The sequence below is a fragment of the Gossypium arboreum genome, chromosome 3, assembly GCF_025698485.1.
Source record: "Gossypium arboreum isolate Shixiya-1 chromosome 3, ASM2569848v2, whole genome shotgun sequence".
NCBI lineage: Eukaryota > Viridiplantae > Streptophyta > Magnoliopsida > Malvales > Malvaceae > Gossypium > Gossypium arboreum.
In genome coordinates, this window is record NC_069072.1 from 134,094,554 (window position 1) to 134,109,309 (window position 14,756).

The window sequence follows — 14,756 nt, forward strand, 5'->3', positions numbered from 1 at the left end:
TAAAAAAATTTAATTAAAAATTTAAAGAAAATTTGAAGTTTAACGAGAATTTCAAAATAAAACTACAATCTTAAATAGGGCTACACCCGTAATGAATGAGCCAAATATTAGGCTTCATTAATATATATATATATATATATATATATATATATATATATGCTCATAATATAAAACAAAACTAACGTAAAATTATTCAATAATAGAAGGGGGAGGGGATGAGGAAGACAACATATAATTTCAAGTTATAGGTATTGTCTACATTAGTATGTGTGCATATATATAATTTTTTTTAAAAGAAAAAAGGGGAAAAAAAAGAAACGAGCTTCATGATTAATGGAGTTGATGTAAAGCTATTATCGTTGCTGAAAATGAGTGCTTTAATTAGCCGTGGAGAAGCAAAAATTCAAGATAGTTGACAAGTCAAACCAAGAAGCCAAACAACACTCTTCTTCCTCTTGCCCCATCAACTTACTTTTTTTCCTTGTTTTTCTCTTCATTTTCAAGAAGCTCTTCAAGCAACTTATCATCCAAATACTCTATTTCAAACACTTGTTTCCCTCTTTGATCCATCGACGACGAAGATGAAGAAGAAGAAGCGGCGGAAGACGAGCCACGGGAAGCGGTAGCTCCGCCGCTACCCATTAGATACTCATGCGGGAAATTAAGAATAGCCAAGTGACCTCTCATTGAATAAGCTGCTCTATCGTAAGCTCGAGCTGCTTCCTCCGCGGTGTTAAAAGTCCCCAGCCAAACACGAGCACCGTGTCTATTCGAATCACGTATCTCAGCCGCAAACTTCCCCCACGGCCGTCTTCGTACGCCTCGGTATCGAGTCGTCTCGCCCCGTTCTTCCTTGCCCTTAGAACTACTACCCTCCATAACATAAAAAATAAAAATGTGTGTTTGTATTATCTGCATGGCTTATATTTGTTTGGGGAACAGCATTTTATATGGATAAATTAATAGCAGTACTGTAGGGTCCTACAAAATTAGAACAAACATGAAGGAATTTTAATGGCTGAGAAATCTTTCCACGTGGTTATCAGAAAGTACTATCAATTAATTGTTTGTCCAATGTATTTAGATGGTCAACGTGATGGCTATGGAGTTTTCAGAATCCCTTTTTCTTTTCCTCTCTCTTTTATGGTGTCACTTTTTAGGAGGTTTGATTCTAAAATTTCGATCAAAAAAGGAAGAGAATGAAAGTGCTCACATTTAAAATAGGATTATTAACCCATTATTACAGACCATAATAGATTGAAAAGAAAAGTGATTATATATGGCTAAATTTGATCACATTTACGATATTGATGAACGAAAATGTCTAATATTTATAAAAATATTTCGATGATTATTGGTAGAGTCATCGGAGTTTGGCAAAAAATTATTATATTAATTTGTTGATTTTATGTTTGGTTTTAAATAATAATTTTAATTATTTTATTTGAAAATTATATAAAAATATGAAAATATAAAATAACCTTACAATAATACTAATTACCTTTTAAGATAAGTGTATTTTAGCAAATTTAAATCGAGTTGATATCGAATTGGCTTGTGACACTAACTCAATTAAACATTTTACTTGAATCAAAATAAAACTTAGATAAAAATTCACATATAATTTACATAAAGTCATGATATTGGAATCTGAATCTCAAAATTCACAAAACCTTAACATTGTGATTAAATTAAGGCTTCATTAGCAAAAATAATTAAGTCTGGTTTGGATTGTATATGAGAGGATTGAAAACTCTATTTTATTATTAATATTACTGCTAGTAATTATTATATTTTAGCATGTTGCTATTTTATTCTTAAAAAATAATTATCCTAATAATTATTATATTTTATATTTTTTATAAGATTATATATTATAGTTAAATTCAAGTTGAATAATTTGAATGGAAATTACAAAACATGTTCAAATTTGGGGCTCCTTCAAAAAAGTAAAGAATTGGGTCAAGCTGCAAGTGGACAAAGGGGTGAATTTGTTGGCTTAATAGACGACACAAAAAATTGTTAACTTCATGGCACGTGAGCTATATTTTCAATGAGGTGAAGCATGTTACGTTTCTATTTTTTAATCTACTTTGAAGTTTGCTTTTATTAGCTTTTGTGATAAAGAGACTAGTTTGACAGAATCTTGCTCAAAAACTTTCTAATTTCTTTTTCAAGAAAAATATTAGGATTAACCAAATCTATACTTTATTTATAATTCCTAAACTCAAACTATCAATTAAATTAATTCTATAATTGCTCGAACTTTGATTATTACTGTATAATTCCAAACTATAATGGTTTATATGAAAGTCGGACATTCTCCATTACTTTTTAGTTCATATATATTGAAAGTATATTTGGTATGAATTTGTTGGATCTATTTGTAAAGGTTGTGAAAATAAGTAATAAAACAAATACTAAAAGCATATCATGAAATGTTTACGTAATTTAATATAAATTTACGTTTTCGAGGTCTTTTATAAAGATGAATTTATTATTAAAATACAATAATCAATATTTTAAATCCAACCATTCACTTAAATGTTGTAGCCTCATGATCACACTTCTAATATGAATCCATTCTTTCAGATAATTGCTTCAACTGAGATCTGTTAAAACACTCATGCAGATTATAAGTAATTCAATTATTTTTGCACTAACAAAATGTTCATAAAAATAACAATATTATGCTAACTTAGCTCGATAACTATACTAAAGTATGAAATTTTCTACTTAAAACTAGAATAAGAAAAGCTTCGCTTAGTTGATTGCTCCAGCTTCCTCAAAATAAGGATAAGATTGTTGATTTATCTTTAATCGCAGCATTCAATCTTTGTAGCTTTAATCATCTCTTGATTTAGAAGTCGTTTGCATAGCTTGGACTCTTAATTTTCTAGTTTCCTACTTTCAACTATTTATCTCATATTTTGTTGCAATATTATTTTTCATAATTACATATCAAAATTTGTCAAGTCGTGAAAAATCAATTCGATCTTGTTGTTGAACTTCTTGTGTCATCAAGTTGCAACAAGTAATGCAACAAACGATGCAATAACTATTTGCATTAACATTTTCTCCCTTTGTTATTTTCTGCTAAAACCCTGTAGCAAAATAAATTCTTCCAATCATAGGAATCTAGATATATCGAAGCAACATAAATACATATTTCTGTAACCAATTCAACCAAATATCAAGTAATAAATATCCAACCAAATACCATGCAGCATGAAGTCACTATACGCCAACAGTGAAAGGAAAAAATAAAGTCATCAGTTATAAAGAAACAACAGTGCCAACTGTCGAAACCTTTTTTTTTTATTTTGAAAGCAATGGGGATCGACTTTTGAAAACAAAAACGTGGAGTCGCCACTAATCTCTTGATTTAGGTGTGATTGGGCCACCTACTAAAACGCTTTATTCATGTAAAATCAAAAAGTGGGTTCGGGAGTCGGTTACGCATGAGGAAGGGTTAGCACCCTCATTACGCCCAAAAATTGGTATCAAATTGATTTGATGCTGTCCTAATATCAAAAGTTTTAAAAGAAAAGATTTTCCAAAGTATGAAAAAATGTTTGAATAGCTCAAATTAGCGGTCAAAAATCTCTCGTTTCAAAGATATGCGGTTTCATACCCAGTACAATTGGATACGATCCCTTATACCTTTAAGATGCTATCGATTTTCGACTTTTGAAAAAACCATACATTAAAATTATAAAAGGTTATCCAAATATTTGGTTCTCCGGAAAAGTCATACCCAGTACGATTGAGCACGATTTTTCGAATTCCCCCAAATATTAGATATTGCCTTATTTCAGAATTTTTGAATAACAGAAATTTAGAAATTTGCTTAGAAACATGTTTATCTAAATAATTATGATAAAATACAAAGTTCAAATCAAATTATTTATGAAATATTTAAAACACAAACTCATTCAAAAATTGATAATTCTCATGATAACTTGAATAATGTATTAAATATGAAGGAAAGTCAATACATGATATAAAATAATGTACAAAATAAATTTAGGAAACATGTATATACAAGTGAAAATTGGGTATAATTATTTGAAAAAATGAAATTAATAATGTATAAAAATGAAGTAAATATATAAGTTATATAAGTAACAAAATATATATAAAAAAAACATAAGGATAATATGAGAGTGTATACAATAAATTATATGATTTAAAATAGGGTTCTTAAAAATATTATACACATAAATAATTTTAAAGAGGATATATATATACATAGAAAAATATTTACATAAAGTTATATGAAAATAATAACATGTACCATAGTAAAAATAATTTCATATGTGTCATATACATGTGAAGACACTTTAGAAATTATTGTATATTTAAATAACATGGAATTAAAATTTGGATTATAATATTAATTTAATTTTATTATACAAAATAAATTTAAAACACAATTATATACAAGTTTATTAAAAGCTACATGTATAAGAATATCATAACTTTGATAATGGATACAAATTGAATATAAGTACTAAATATATGTTAATAATAACTTAAATAATATTCTAAATATGAAGAAATAATAATACATGGTAAGGTATTACACACATGATAGATTTTTTATATTTAAAACCTATGTATAAAATAAACACATGTGAAATTAGAAAATTATATACATACCATTTTGTTCAAAAATACTTAAAAGAAATACTAAATATCATACTAGGATAACATAATAAGGAGACATATTTCAAAATAACAATTTTATAAATACAAAGAAGGACATCCAAAACAATATCATATGTACATAAAGACATGTAAATTAAATATAAGTTAAGAAATATTTTAAGTAATTTATGTATATAAATATATTGACAACACTTATTAATAAGGTATTAAAACAATGTAATTGTCGAAACCATTTTTTTGAAAAAAGACAGGATATCGACTTTGGTTTGAAAACGAAAATTAAAACGGGAGTCGTCACCGATCTTTATTGGGTGTGATCGGATCACCCTTGTTTTAATAAAACATTTTAGTTTACTAAAACAACATTTTGGTCTACAAAATTTGAGAAAACGGGTTCAGGAGTCGGTTATGTACGAGGAAGGATTAGCACCCTCATAATGCCCAAAATTGGTACCTAATTGATTAATTAATGTCTTAATGTCGAAGTTTGAAAAGATTTCAGAGTACGATCCTTTTATTTGAAAGAAAATCGGGATTATTCGAATAAAATGTAAAGACCGACTCATTTCAAAGGAGAGAATGCCATACCCGGTAAGTTAGGGTCCAACATTTCAGACCTTCGGGACTAAGTTGGTCTTTGATTTTTAAAATTCATGTATGAAGGCTCGAGAGAAGGATATTCGGTCCTCCGGGACTCATGAAAGATTAGAACTCAGTAAGTTAGAGCTCAATCTCTCAGATCTCCCAAATACCGAAGGTTGCCTTGATTTTGGAAATCACTACCCTCAATATAACGTGATGCCACACCCAGTAAGTTAGGGTGCAACGTCCCGAATTTCAAGAATAGGTTTTTATTTGAACCTTATACAATTAGATTTAAGAAGGGTACTCAATTATTTAGGTTCAACGAGGAAAATTGGTACTCAGTAAGTTAGGGTACAATCCTCCCGAGGACCCCAGATATCAAATATTGTCTTTGTTTTGAAAACAATCGAGGATAAATCTTTGAATAAAATGAATTTGGGGCGGTTGAAACTCAACACAAAAAATGATGACATGCAATATGAAAATAGCAGTATAATAGTAAACTTGACAGTGTATATATTAATACCTAGAATATAGTAAATATAAGGAAAATCAACAATAATCATAACAATAGTAATAAATATAATAACATAACAAACATAGCGATAAAGATATTAACGATACGAAAATGCATAATAGAAGTGAAAATAATATGTCGAATGATGATGTATATATATATATAGTGATAATAGTAAAGTTAAAATAACAATGCTAAATTAGTGAAAGTGAAAATAATAAATAATAATAATTTAGTATAAAAATATTCGATGAAAAAAAACTATGGTATATAAAAATAATATAGTAGGTCTATTAATAATTATAAAAAAATTTAGCGAAAAATATGTATATATATAAAAATTTCCGGGGTAATTTGAAAGCATTTAAAGAAAACAAAAAAGGACTTGATTGAATGTAGGCACACAGGATAGGGACTAATCACGAAAATTTCCCATTTAAAAGAAATGTGCACATTTTCATCCCTTGAATGCACAATCAGCTTTTCCCCTTCCCCAGGCTCTACTTTTGAGGGGAAAAAAACAAATGAAGCCTACTTTTTTGTTTTTTTATTTTTAAAACATTGAACACTCTTTTTTTTGAAAACAAAAAAAAACATTTACCCATCATCTCTCTTATTTTCCTTAAAGAAAAACTGAGAGAAAGCTTTTAAATTTTCTCTTAGGCCTGCGCCACCCTCATCAGAGGTCCGGCGAGCCGAGGTCGCGAGTTCGTCGATAAGTCCCCTCTCTCCCTCTCTTGTTTTTTTAAAAAAACGTTTTTTAAAAAAAAATTTGAAAAGGGAACAGAACAAACGAAATCCAAATCAAGAGAAAATTCCAAAAAAAATGAAAAATCACCTTTCAAAACTTAGTTCCGATTTTTGATTTACTCTTCCGCTTTGTATTATCTCCGAAGAAAAAATATATATCCCCCCTAAAATACAACCGATTCTTCCCTTTGAAATCTCCAAAAAATTCCCCTTGTATTACATTCAGATCTGGCCTTTATAGCCATTTCAATACAACATTTTTTTAAATTTCTTGCCATTGCTTCCTGTCGTCTGCCTCTGTCTTAGTGTTTGCTTTCTTTTTTGTCTTATTCTGCAGGTGATGGAAATCAACAGGTGGGTGCACATGGAGGAGTTGGTGGGAGTGTCAGACGCGTGGGGCGTGGTGGCCAAGGCTGAGGGGCATGGTGGCCAACATGGTGGCATAGAGAGCTGGGGTGCCAAGGGTTTGCTGCTGAAAAACCTTAAGCAAGTGAGTTGTTATTTGGGCTAGGGTTTGATGTAAATTAGGCTGTTTAATATTGTAAATGGGCTAATTATTTTGGACTCTTTTTTATTGTTTTGGGTTTTGTTATTTTTTATTTGTCTGGGCCCGGGCAATATTGGGCCTGTACAGCTGCCCCTCTTTGCTCATTGTTGTGTAACGAAAATAGAGCAAAGATTATAAAAAGACCAATTTTGCTCGGGCTCGCCGAGTCTTGAGTTCTTGATCCTTGATCTTCTTTAAATGGAATCTTGACAGCTTCAACCTGCTTCACCGTAACTCAAAAAAGCGATATCTGCTATCTTTAATCTGCTTCTCGTCTAATACAGAGACGCCGAATCTGCTTCTTCGATTTGTTTTCTGACAATACAGAGATGCCAAATCATCTTAGATTTGCTTCAGCGTAAACACACGAAAGCCAAATCAGCTATGTCTTCGATTTGCTCCAAGCCATGATTTACTCCACTGGAACTTCTGAGATTGAGGGAGAAGATATTTGTAGCCTCGATCTTCTCTACTAAACTTCAAGGACTTAGAATTCAAGTAGAAGGGATTTGCAGCCTCGGCCTACTACACTGAAACTTCGGAGATTAAGGGAGACGAGATTTGTAGTTTCGATCTTCTCTGCTGAAACTTCAAGGACTTACAATTCAAGTAGAAGGGATTTGTAGCCTCGGCCTACTACACTGAAACTTCGGAGATTCAGGGAGAAGAGATTTGTAGTTTTGATCTTCTCTACTGAAACTTTAAGGACTTAGAATTCAAGTAGAAGGGTTATAAAATCTGTATCTTCGATTAACTCCAATCTTTATTCTTTACTCGGCATGTGATCCTGAGCTCAACTCATTTCTTGCAATATGAATTGACTTTTTTTTTTAAAAAAAATAGATATTAAAACAGAAATAGCTCAGCATGTGAGCTAAGGCTCAACTCACCTCTCTCAATATGAGTTGGTTTTTTGAAACTTAATTTGAAAAGCAGATTTTGAAAATACCTCGACATGTGACCCGAGGCTCAACTCACCTCTCGCAATATGAGTTGATTTTTTTGAAAAGCAGAATTTGAAAAGCATAAATTGAAAAAACAAAAATTGAAAATACCTCAACGTGCGAGCCGAGGCTCAACTCACCTCTCGCAATATGAGTTGATTTTTTTTTTTGAAAAGCAGAACTTGAAAATACCTCAACGTGTAAGCCAAGGCTCAACTCACCTCTCGCAATATGAGTTAATTTTTTTGAGAAGCAGAAATTGAAAAAAACATCTATTGAAAATACCTCGGCGTATGACCTGAGGCTCAATTCACCTCTAGCAATATGAATTGATTTTTGAAAACATAAATTGAAAATACCTCGTTATGTGACCCGAGGCTTAATTCACCTCTAGCAATATGAATTGATTTTGAAAACATAAATTGAAAATACCTCGTTTTGCGACCCGAGGCTCAATTCACCTTTAACAATATGAATTGATTTTTGAAAATATAAATTGAAAAATAGAAATTGAAAATACCTCAGCATGTCCTGAGGCTCAACTCACCTCTCGCAGTATAAGTTGATTTTTGACAAACAGTAATTGAAAATACCTCAGCGTGCCCCGAGGCTCAACTCACCTCTCGTAATATGAGTTGATTTTTTTGACAAACAATAATTGAAAATACCTCAGCGTACCCCGAGGCTCAACTCACCTCTCGCAATATGAGTTGATTTAGAAAACAGACATAAAAATAGAAATTGAAAGTGACTCTACACGTGAGCCAAGGCTCAACTCACCTTTCTCAATATAAGTTGATTTTTTTGAAAGTAGAATCTAAAAAATACCTCGGCGTGCCCTGAGGCTCAACTCACCTCTCGCAATTATGAGTTGATTTTTTGAAAACAGAAATGAAACATCCACATACCAACAGATGTCATCTGGTGGAGCTCAAGTGTCTTTTCCTTGATTCAGTATAACTAACATTGCATCCTCTTGCTCCGCTGGAGTACCTGTATATGTCATTCATGATGTTATCATGATATGCACATGTTTGTCTTAAATGCCTTTATGCCTACATGATTATGCTATGAGCTTTAGGCATGTTTGTCATATATCCCTTTTTCGTCACGATTTTTGATGATCCGCGTTCATTACTTCGACTCTTGACTTTCTCTTCAGTACTCGTACCCGTCCTCAAGCTTCACGAATAATCTGTGTTTCTCAGATATCACTCTTTTGCCCCTGGTTGAGCTTTGTCCTTGCTTTGAGACTCTTGTACTTATCAAATTCTTACCCGAGTAATGCTTAACATTTCTTTTGTTTAGAGTATGTCATTTCACTATTTATCATGTAATTGAACCACATAATGAGATGTATGAAAATGGTCAGGTAGGGACAAAAGGATACCTCACATTTATTCATTTCAAATGTAGCAAACAAAGAAAGTTAACCAATGATAGTAAAAGAGTGTCATAAAGAGAAAAGGGATTGCATTCAACGAATACAAATGCTCTAGATATTCAATGCATGAACTCTTCCACGTTCCTCAATCAAGAATCTTTTCGAGCATGGCTTCTTGCGTAAAAAATTTCGAGCTTTCAGAAATGCTTCAAATACTGTAGTCTCACTATTCGACCCACCGTTCAAAACACCTTGCTTTTTTTTTAAGCCAATCTTGCTTCATTAGAACGCCCTTTCGGGTTTTCATCCTAATCTTTTGTGTTAATCAAGATGCCCTTTTCGGGTTTTCACCTTGATCACCCTTTTTTTTTTTGTTTCTTTTTTTTTAGGCATAATATTTCTTCACAGCATCTAAGTCCACTGGATTTGGTAACTCCTTCCCATCCATCTTAGTGAGAATCAAAGCTCCACCTGAAAATGCCTTCTTTACGACGTATGATCCTTCCCAATTCGGTACCCATTTTCCTCGCAGGTCTCTTTATATTGAGAGAATCTTTCTCAGCACGAGTTCTCCTTCGTGGAATTCTCTTGGCTGTACCTTCTTATCATGAGCCGTGATCATTCTTTTCTAGTACATCTTTCCATTACAAATTGCCTTTAGACGTTTTTCTTCGATGAGGTTTAACTGGTCATATCGGGCTCGAACCCATTCTGCTTCCTCTAATTTCGGCTCCATTAAGACTCGTAAAGAGGGGATATCAACTTCAATAGGTAGCACAGCTTCCATTCCATAGACCAGAGAGAAATGAGTTGCCCCCGTAGATGTCTGTACAGATGTGCGATATGCATACAAAGCAAATGGTAGCTTCTCGTGCCAGTCTTTATATGTCTCGGTCATTTTTCCAATAATCTTCTTAATATTCTTGTTGGCCGCTTAAACAGCTCCGTTCATCTTTGGGCGATAGGGCAAGGAGTTATGATGCTTTATTTGGAATTGCTCACACACTTCTTTCATCATCTTATTGTTCAAATTCAAGGCGTTATCTGAAATGATTCTTTCAGGCAAACCATATCGACAAATGATTTCCTTTTTCAAAAACCTACAAACCACAGTTTTCATCACATTGGCAAACGATGCAGCTTCTATCCATTTTGTGAAGTAATCAATAACCACAAAAATGAATCGGTGTCCATTAGAAGCTTTTAGGGAAATTGGCCCTATAACATCCATGCCCCACATAGAAAAAGGCCACGGAGAAGTCATGACGTGAAGGGGCAAAGGGGCTACATGAATTTTATCACCATAAATTTGACATTTGTGGCATTTTCGTGTGAAATTAATGCAGTCACTTTCCATCGTCAGCCAGTAATATCCGAGTCTCATAATCTTCCTGACCATAGTGAAACCATTGGCATGTGTCCCGTAAATTCCCTCATGGACATCCTTAAGTATTTTTCTATCTTCAACAGCATCTACGCATCTCAAGAGCACCTGATCTTTTCCTCTTTTGTACAGGATGTCCCCATCAAGAACGAATCCCGCTGCCATTCTTCTGATTGTTCTTTTGTCGTTCTCGTTTGCTTGTTCGGGATACTTTCCATTCTTGATATATTCTAAGACATCATGGAACTATGGCCGTCCATCTGACTCTTTTTCAATGCTGAAACAATGTGCAGGGACTTCATATATGCTCATTTGAAGAGGCATTATTTTTGTTTCTCTGTTTACTTTGAACATTGAAGCCAAAGTGGCCAAGGCATCAGCCAATTGGTTTTCTTCTCGTGGGAGGTAATTAAAAGGTATTTCTTCGAATTCTTTAATCAGCTAGATCTCTGTATTTAACCAGTTTCGAGTCTCTCACTTCCCAATCTCTACGAATTTGGTAAATCACCAAGGCTGAGTCTCCGTATACCTCTAAAGTTTTGACGTTTTGTTCAATAACTGCACGAAGTCCCATGATTCATGCCTCATATTCTGCTATGTTATTAGTACAGAGAAAGTTCAACCTGGCAGTGAGTGGGTAATGGTTCCCTTCTGGCGATACTAAGACTGCTCCAACCCCATGCCCCAATGTGTTCGATGCACCATCAAAGCTCATCTTCCATGACTTCTCTTTTGGTGACTCGCATTCTTTTTCTGTAATGCACATCAAGTCTTCATCTGGGAAATCAAATCTCAATGGCTCGTAATCCTCCGTTGTTCGAGCTGCTAAGAAGTCAGCTATTGCACTTCCTTTTATCGACTTTTGGCTCACATAGATGATGTCATACTCTGACAGTAAAATCTGCCATCATGCCATTCTTCCTGAGAGTGTAGGTGATTCCATCATGTACTTTATTGGGTCCAGCTTTAAAATTAACTATGTTGTATGATACAACATATATTGCCTAAGTCTCCGAACTACCCAAACCAGAGCGCAACAGTATTTTTTAATAGACGAATACTTTACCTCGTATTCAGTTAACTTTTTGCTGAGGTAGTAGATCGCCTTTTCTTTCTTTCTTGACTCGTCATGCTGCCCCAGTACGCAACCCATTGAATTTTCGAACACTGTCAAATACAAAATTAATAGTCTTCCCGGAGTTGGCAGTACTAGCACTGGAGGACTAGACAAATATTGTTTTATCTTATCAAAGGCCACCTGGCATTCCTCATTCCATTCTCCCGGGTTATGTTTTCGAAGAAGCCGAAAGATTGGGTCGCATTGGTTGGTAAGTTGAGCGACGAATCGGGCGATGTAGTTTAACCTCCCTAAAAATCCTCTGACTTCTTTTTGCATGCGCGGAGGTGGTAACTCTTGAATGGCTTTTATTTTATCTGGATCAACCTCGATACCTCTTTCATTGACAATGAAGCCCAACAATTTTCCCGAGGTAACCCCAAACGTACATTTGGCCGAATTGAGCTTTAGCTGGAACTTTCTCAGTCTATCGAGCAACTTCTTCAGGTTCACTACATTCTCTTCTTCCCCTCGAGATTTAGCAATCATATTGTCGACGTAGACCTCTATTTCTTTATGCATCATGTCATGGAATAACGTGACCATAGCCCTCTGATATGTTGCCCCAGCAGTCTTTAACCCAAATGACATCACCTTATAGCAGAATGTTCCCCACATTGTTACGAAGGTAGTTTTCTCCATATCCTCAGGGGCCATCTTGATCTGATTATACCCCGAGAATTCGTCCATGAAAGAAAACAATAAATGTTTTGCTGTGTTATCCACCAACGTATCAATGTGTGGTAAGGGGAAATTATCTTTAGGACTTGCTCGATTCAGGTCAAGATAATCCACGCACATTCGTACTTTGCCGTCTTTCTTTGGTATCGGGACTATGTTAGCCACCCATTCTAGATATTTGGAGGCTTGTAGGAAGCCAGCATCAAATTGCTTCTTGACTTCCTTTTTTATCTTCAACAACATCTCAAGTCTCATCCGTCTTATCTTTTGTTGAATGGGCTTGCATTCTAGCTTTAATGGGAGCTTATGGACCACTACATCTTCATCCAATCCTGGCATGTCCTGATATGACCATGCGAATACATCTTTGTACTCGCGGAGCAAAGCAATCAAATTATGCCTGGTGCCCCCTGAAATAGAAGTCCCAATCTTCACTTCTTGCTTCCTTTCTTCAGTTTCCAGATTTATTGTTTCAACAGATTCTTGATGAGGCAAAATCTGTTTATCCTCTTGTTCTACATTCTTAGTAAATCAGGAGACGAGACATAGTCTTCAGCATTTTCTTCGGCTTCGAATTCTCCTAAACAAACAACCTTCTCAAAACTGATTTTAGGACTCGTAATAGGTTTGTTCATGCAGTTGACATCTGAGCACCTGAAAGTTGAATGGAAAAGGAAACTATAGAGGGGCATCCAAGTATTGGAACCAACAAATGAAATGTTATGGCATGGCATGAGGCAAATGTAAGGATTGGCTATGAAAGGAGAAAATGATTATGAAATTAGTGATAATGTGAAAGATTATGAAAAAATGCATCTTCATTGATATTCATTTGAATGATAAAGAGCGAATGCAGGCTCTTACAAAAGAACTCTATTATATCTAAGGACATAATAGAATGTTAACGTTTGAGCATTACTCTGAAGACTTATAAACTACAAGAAGGTCCTCGGCAGTCCAATTGTTCAACCTGAAACCCAAGGGACAAGGGCGTATCCTTGGGACGTCTTTACTTGCGTTAGCTCCTTTGCCAATGACATTTATACTGATATTCTGAAAACCCTTTTCGATCATTAACATTGTGCCTTGTGTATTATCCTGCCCCGGGTATATCATTCCCGCATACATAAATGTTCTTGACAAAAGAGGGAATTCCATAGGCTCTCATTCTAATTCTCGGCCTAAGGTTCTCGCGATCCTTCTTTCCTGATCTTTCTTCCACTGCCTTCTTCTTTGACGCATGTCAGGTTGAAACCCTAAACTGTATCGGGCCTTATGATTTACTAGCTTTAGAGCCCTGACTAGTCCTTGCAGATATCTCCCTAAACCTCTTCTCGCTCGAGCTCCCCTTCCTATAGTCAACTTGATACCCATCCTGGTATTTCTCGACAGTTTTGGCTCGGGAATTTTGTTACTCTCAGCAATGAATGTGGCATTGACAAATTCAAGGGATCGGAAGGAATATTCTACTACATCTTTGCTTACTTCAAGGTATGGCGCATCAGCAGAGATAGATGCGACAATGTCTTCTTCTCCCTCGATAGTGACCAAACAACCATCCATGATAAATTTCACCTTTTGATGGAGGGATGATGGGACCACTCCGGCGGAATAGATCCAGGGTCTTCCCAAAAGGTAGTTATATGATGGTGTAATGTCCATGACTTGAAATTCAACATCGTATATGTAGGGACCCGCTTCTAAAGGGATCTCGATTTTTCTTATGACTTCTCGTCTTGTTCCATCAAATGCCCTTACTGTAGATGGCAAGGCCTTAGGTAGGACAAATCCATCGGAATCTTGGAAAGTGTGGCCAAAGGCATTACGTTGAGTGCCGATCCATTGTCGATGAGCACATTCGGTATTATATAGCCCTTACAACGGGTTGTGATATGCAATGCTTTCATTGAACCTCTACCATTGGGCAGTATTTCATCATCACTAAAAGAAATGACATTATCTGCGTTTAGGTTATTCACCCATCTGTTAAGCTTCTCAACGGATATATTGTTTGCCACGTAAGCTTGATTCAACACCTTTAACAAGGCATTCCGGTGCAGTTCTGAATTTAATAGCAGAGATAATACCAAAATTCGTGCTGGCTGCTTGCTCAATTATTCCACCACGTTATACTCACTATGTTTGATAAACTTTAAGAATTCCCGTGCTTCTTCTT

General features: G+C 34.7%; 1 protein-coding gene across 1 annotated transcript; it reads right to left on the bottom strand.

Annotated features, from left to right (window-relative positions):
• Positions 1–235: 235 nt before the first annotated feature.
• On the bottom strand, positions 236–950 carry LOC108475080 (ethylene-responsive transcription factor ERF096-like). Its single transcript, XM_017777082.2, has one exon. It carries the CDS (start codon positions 916–918, stop codon positions 469–471), a length of 450 nt encoding a protein of 149 aa, XP_017632571.2. The 5' UTR covers positions 919–950; the 3' UTR covers positions 236–468.
• Between the last annotated feature and the right edge of the window lie 13,806 nt (positions 951–14,756).

Bases quoted from the DNA above. Each gene is read 5' to 3' on its own strand.
- LOC108475080 (XM_017777082.2), bottom strand. From the start codon at position 918: ATGCAGATAATACAAACACACATTTTTATTTTTTATGTTATGGAGGGT.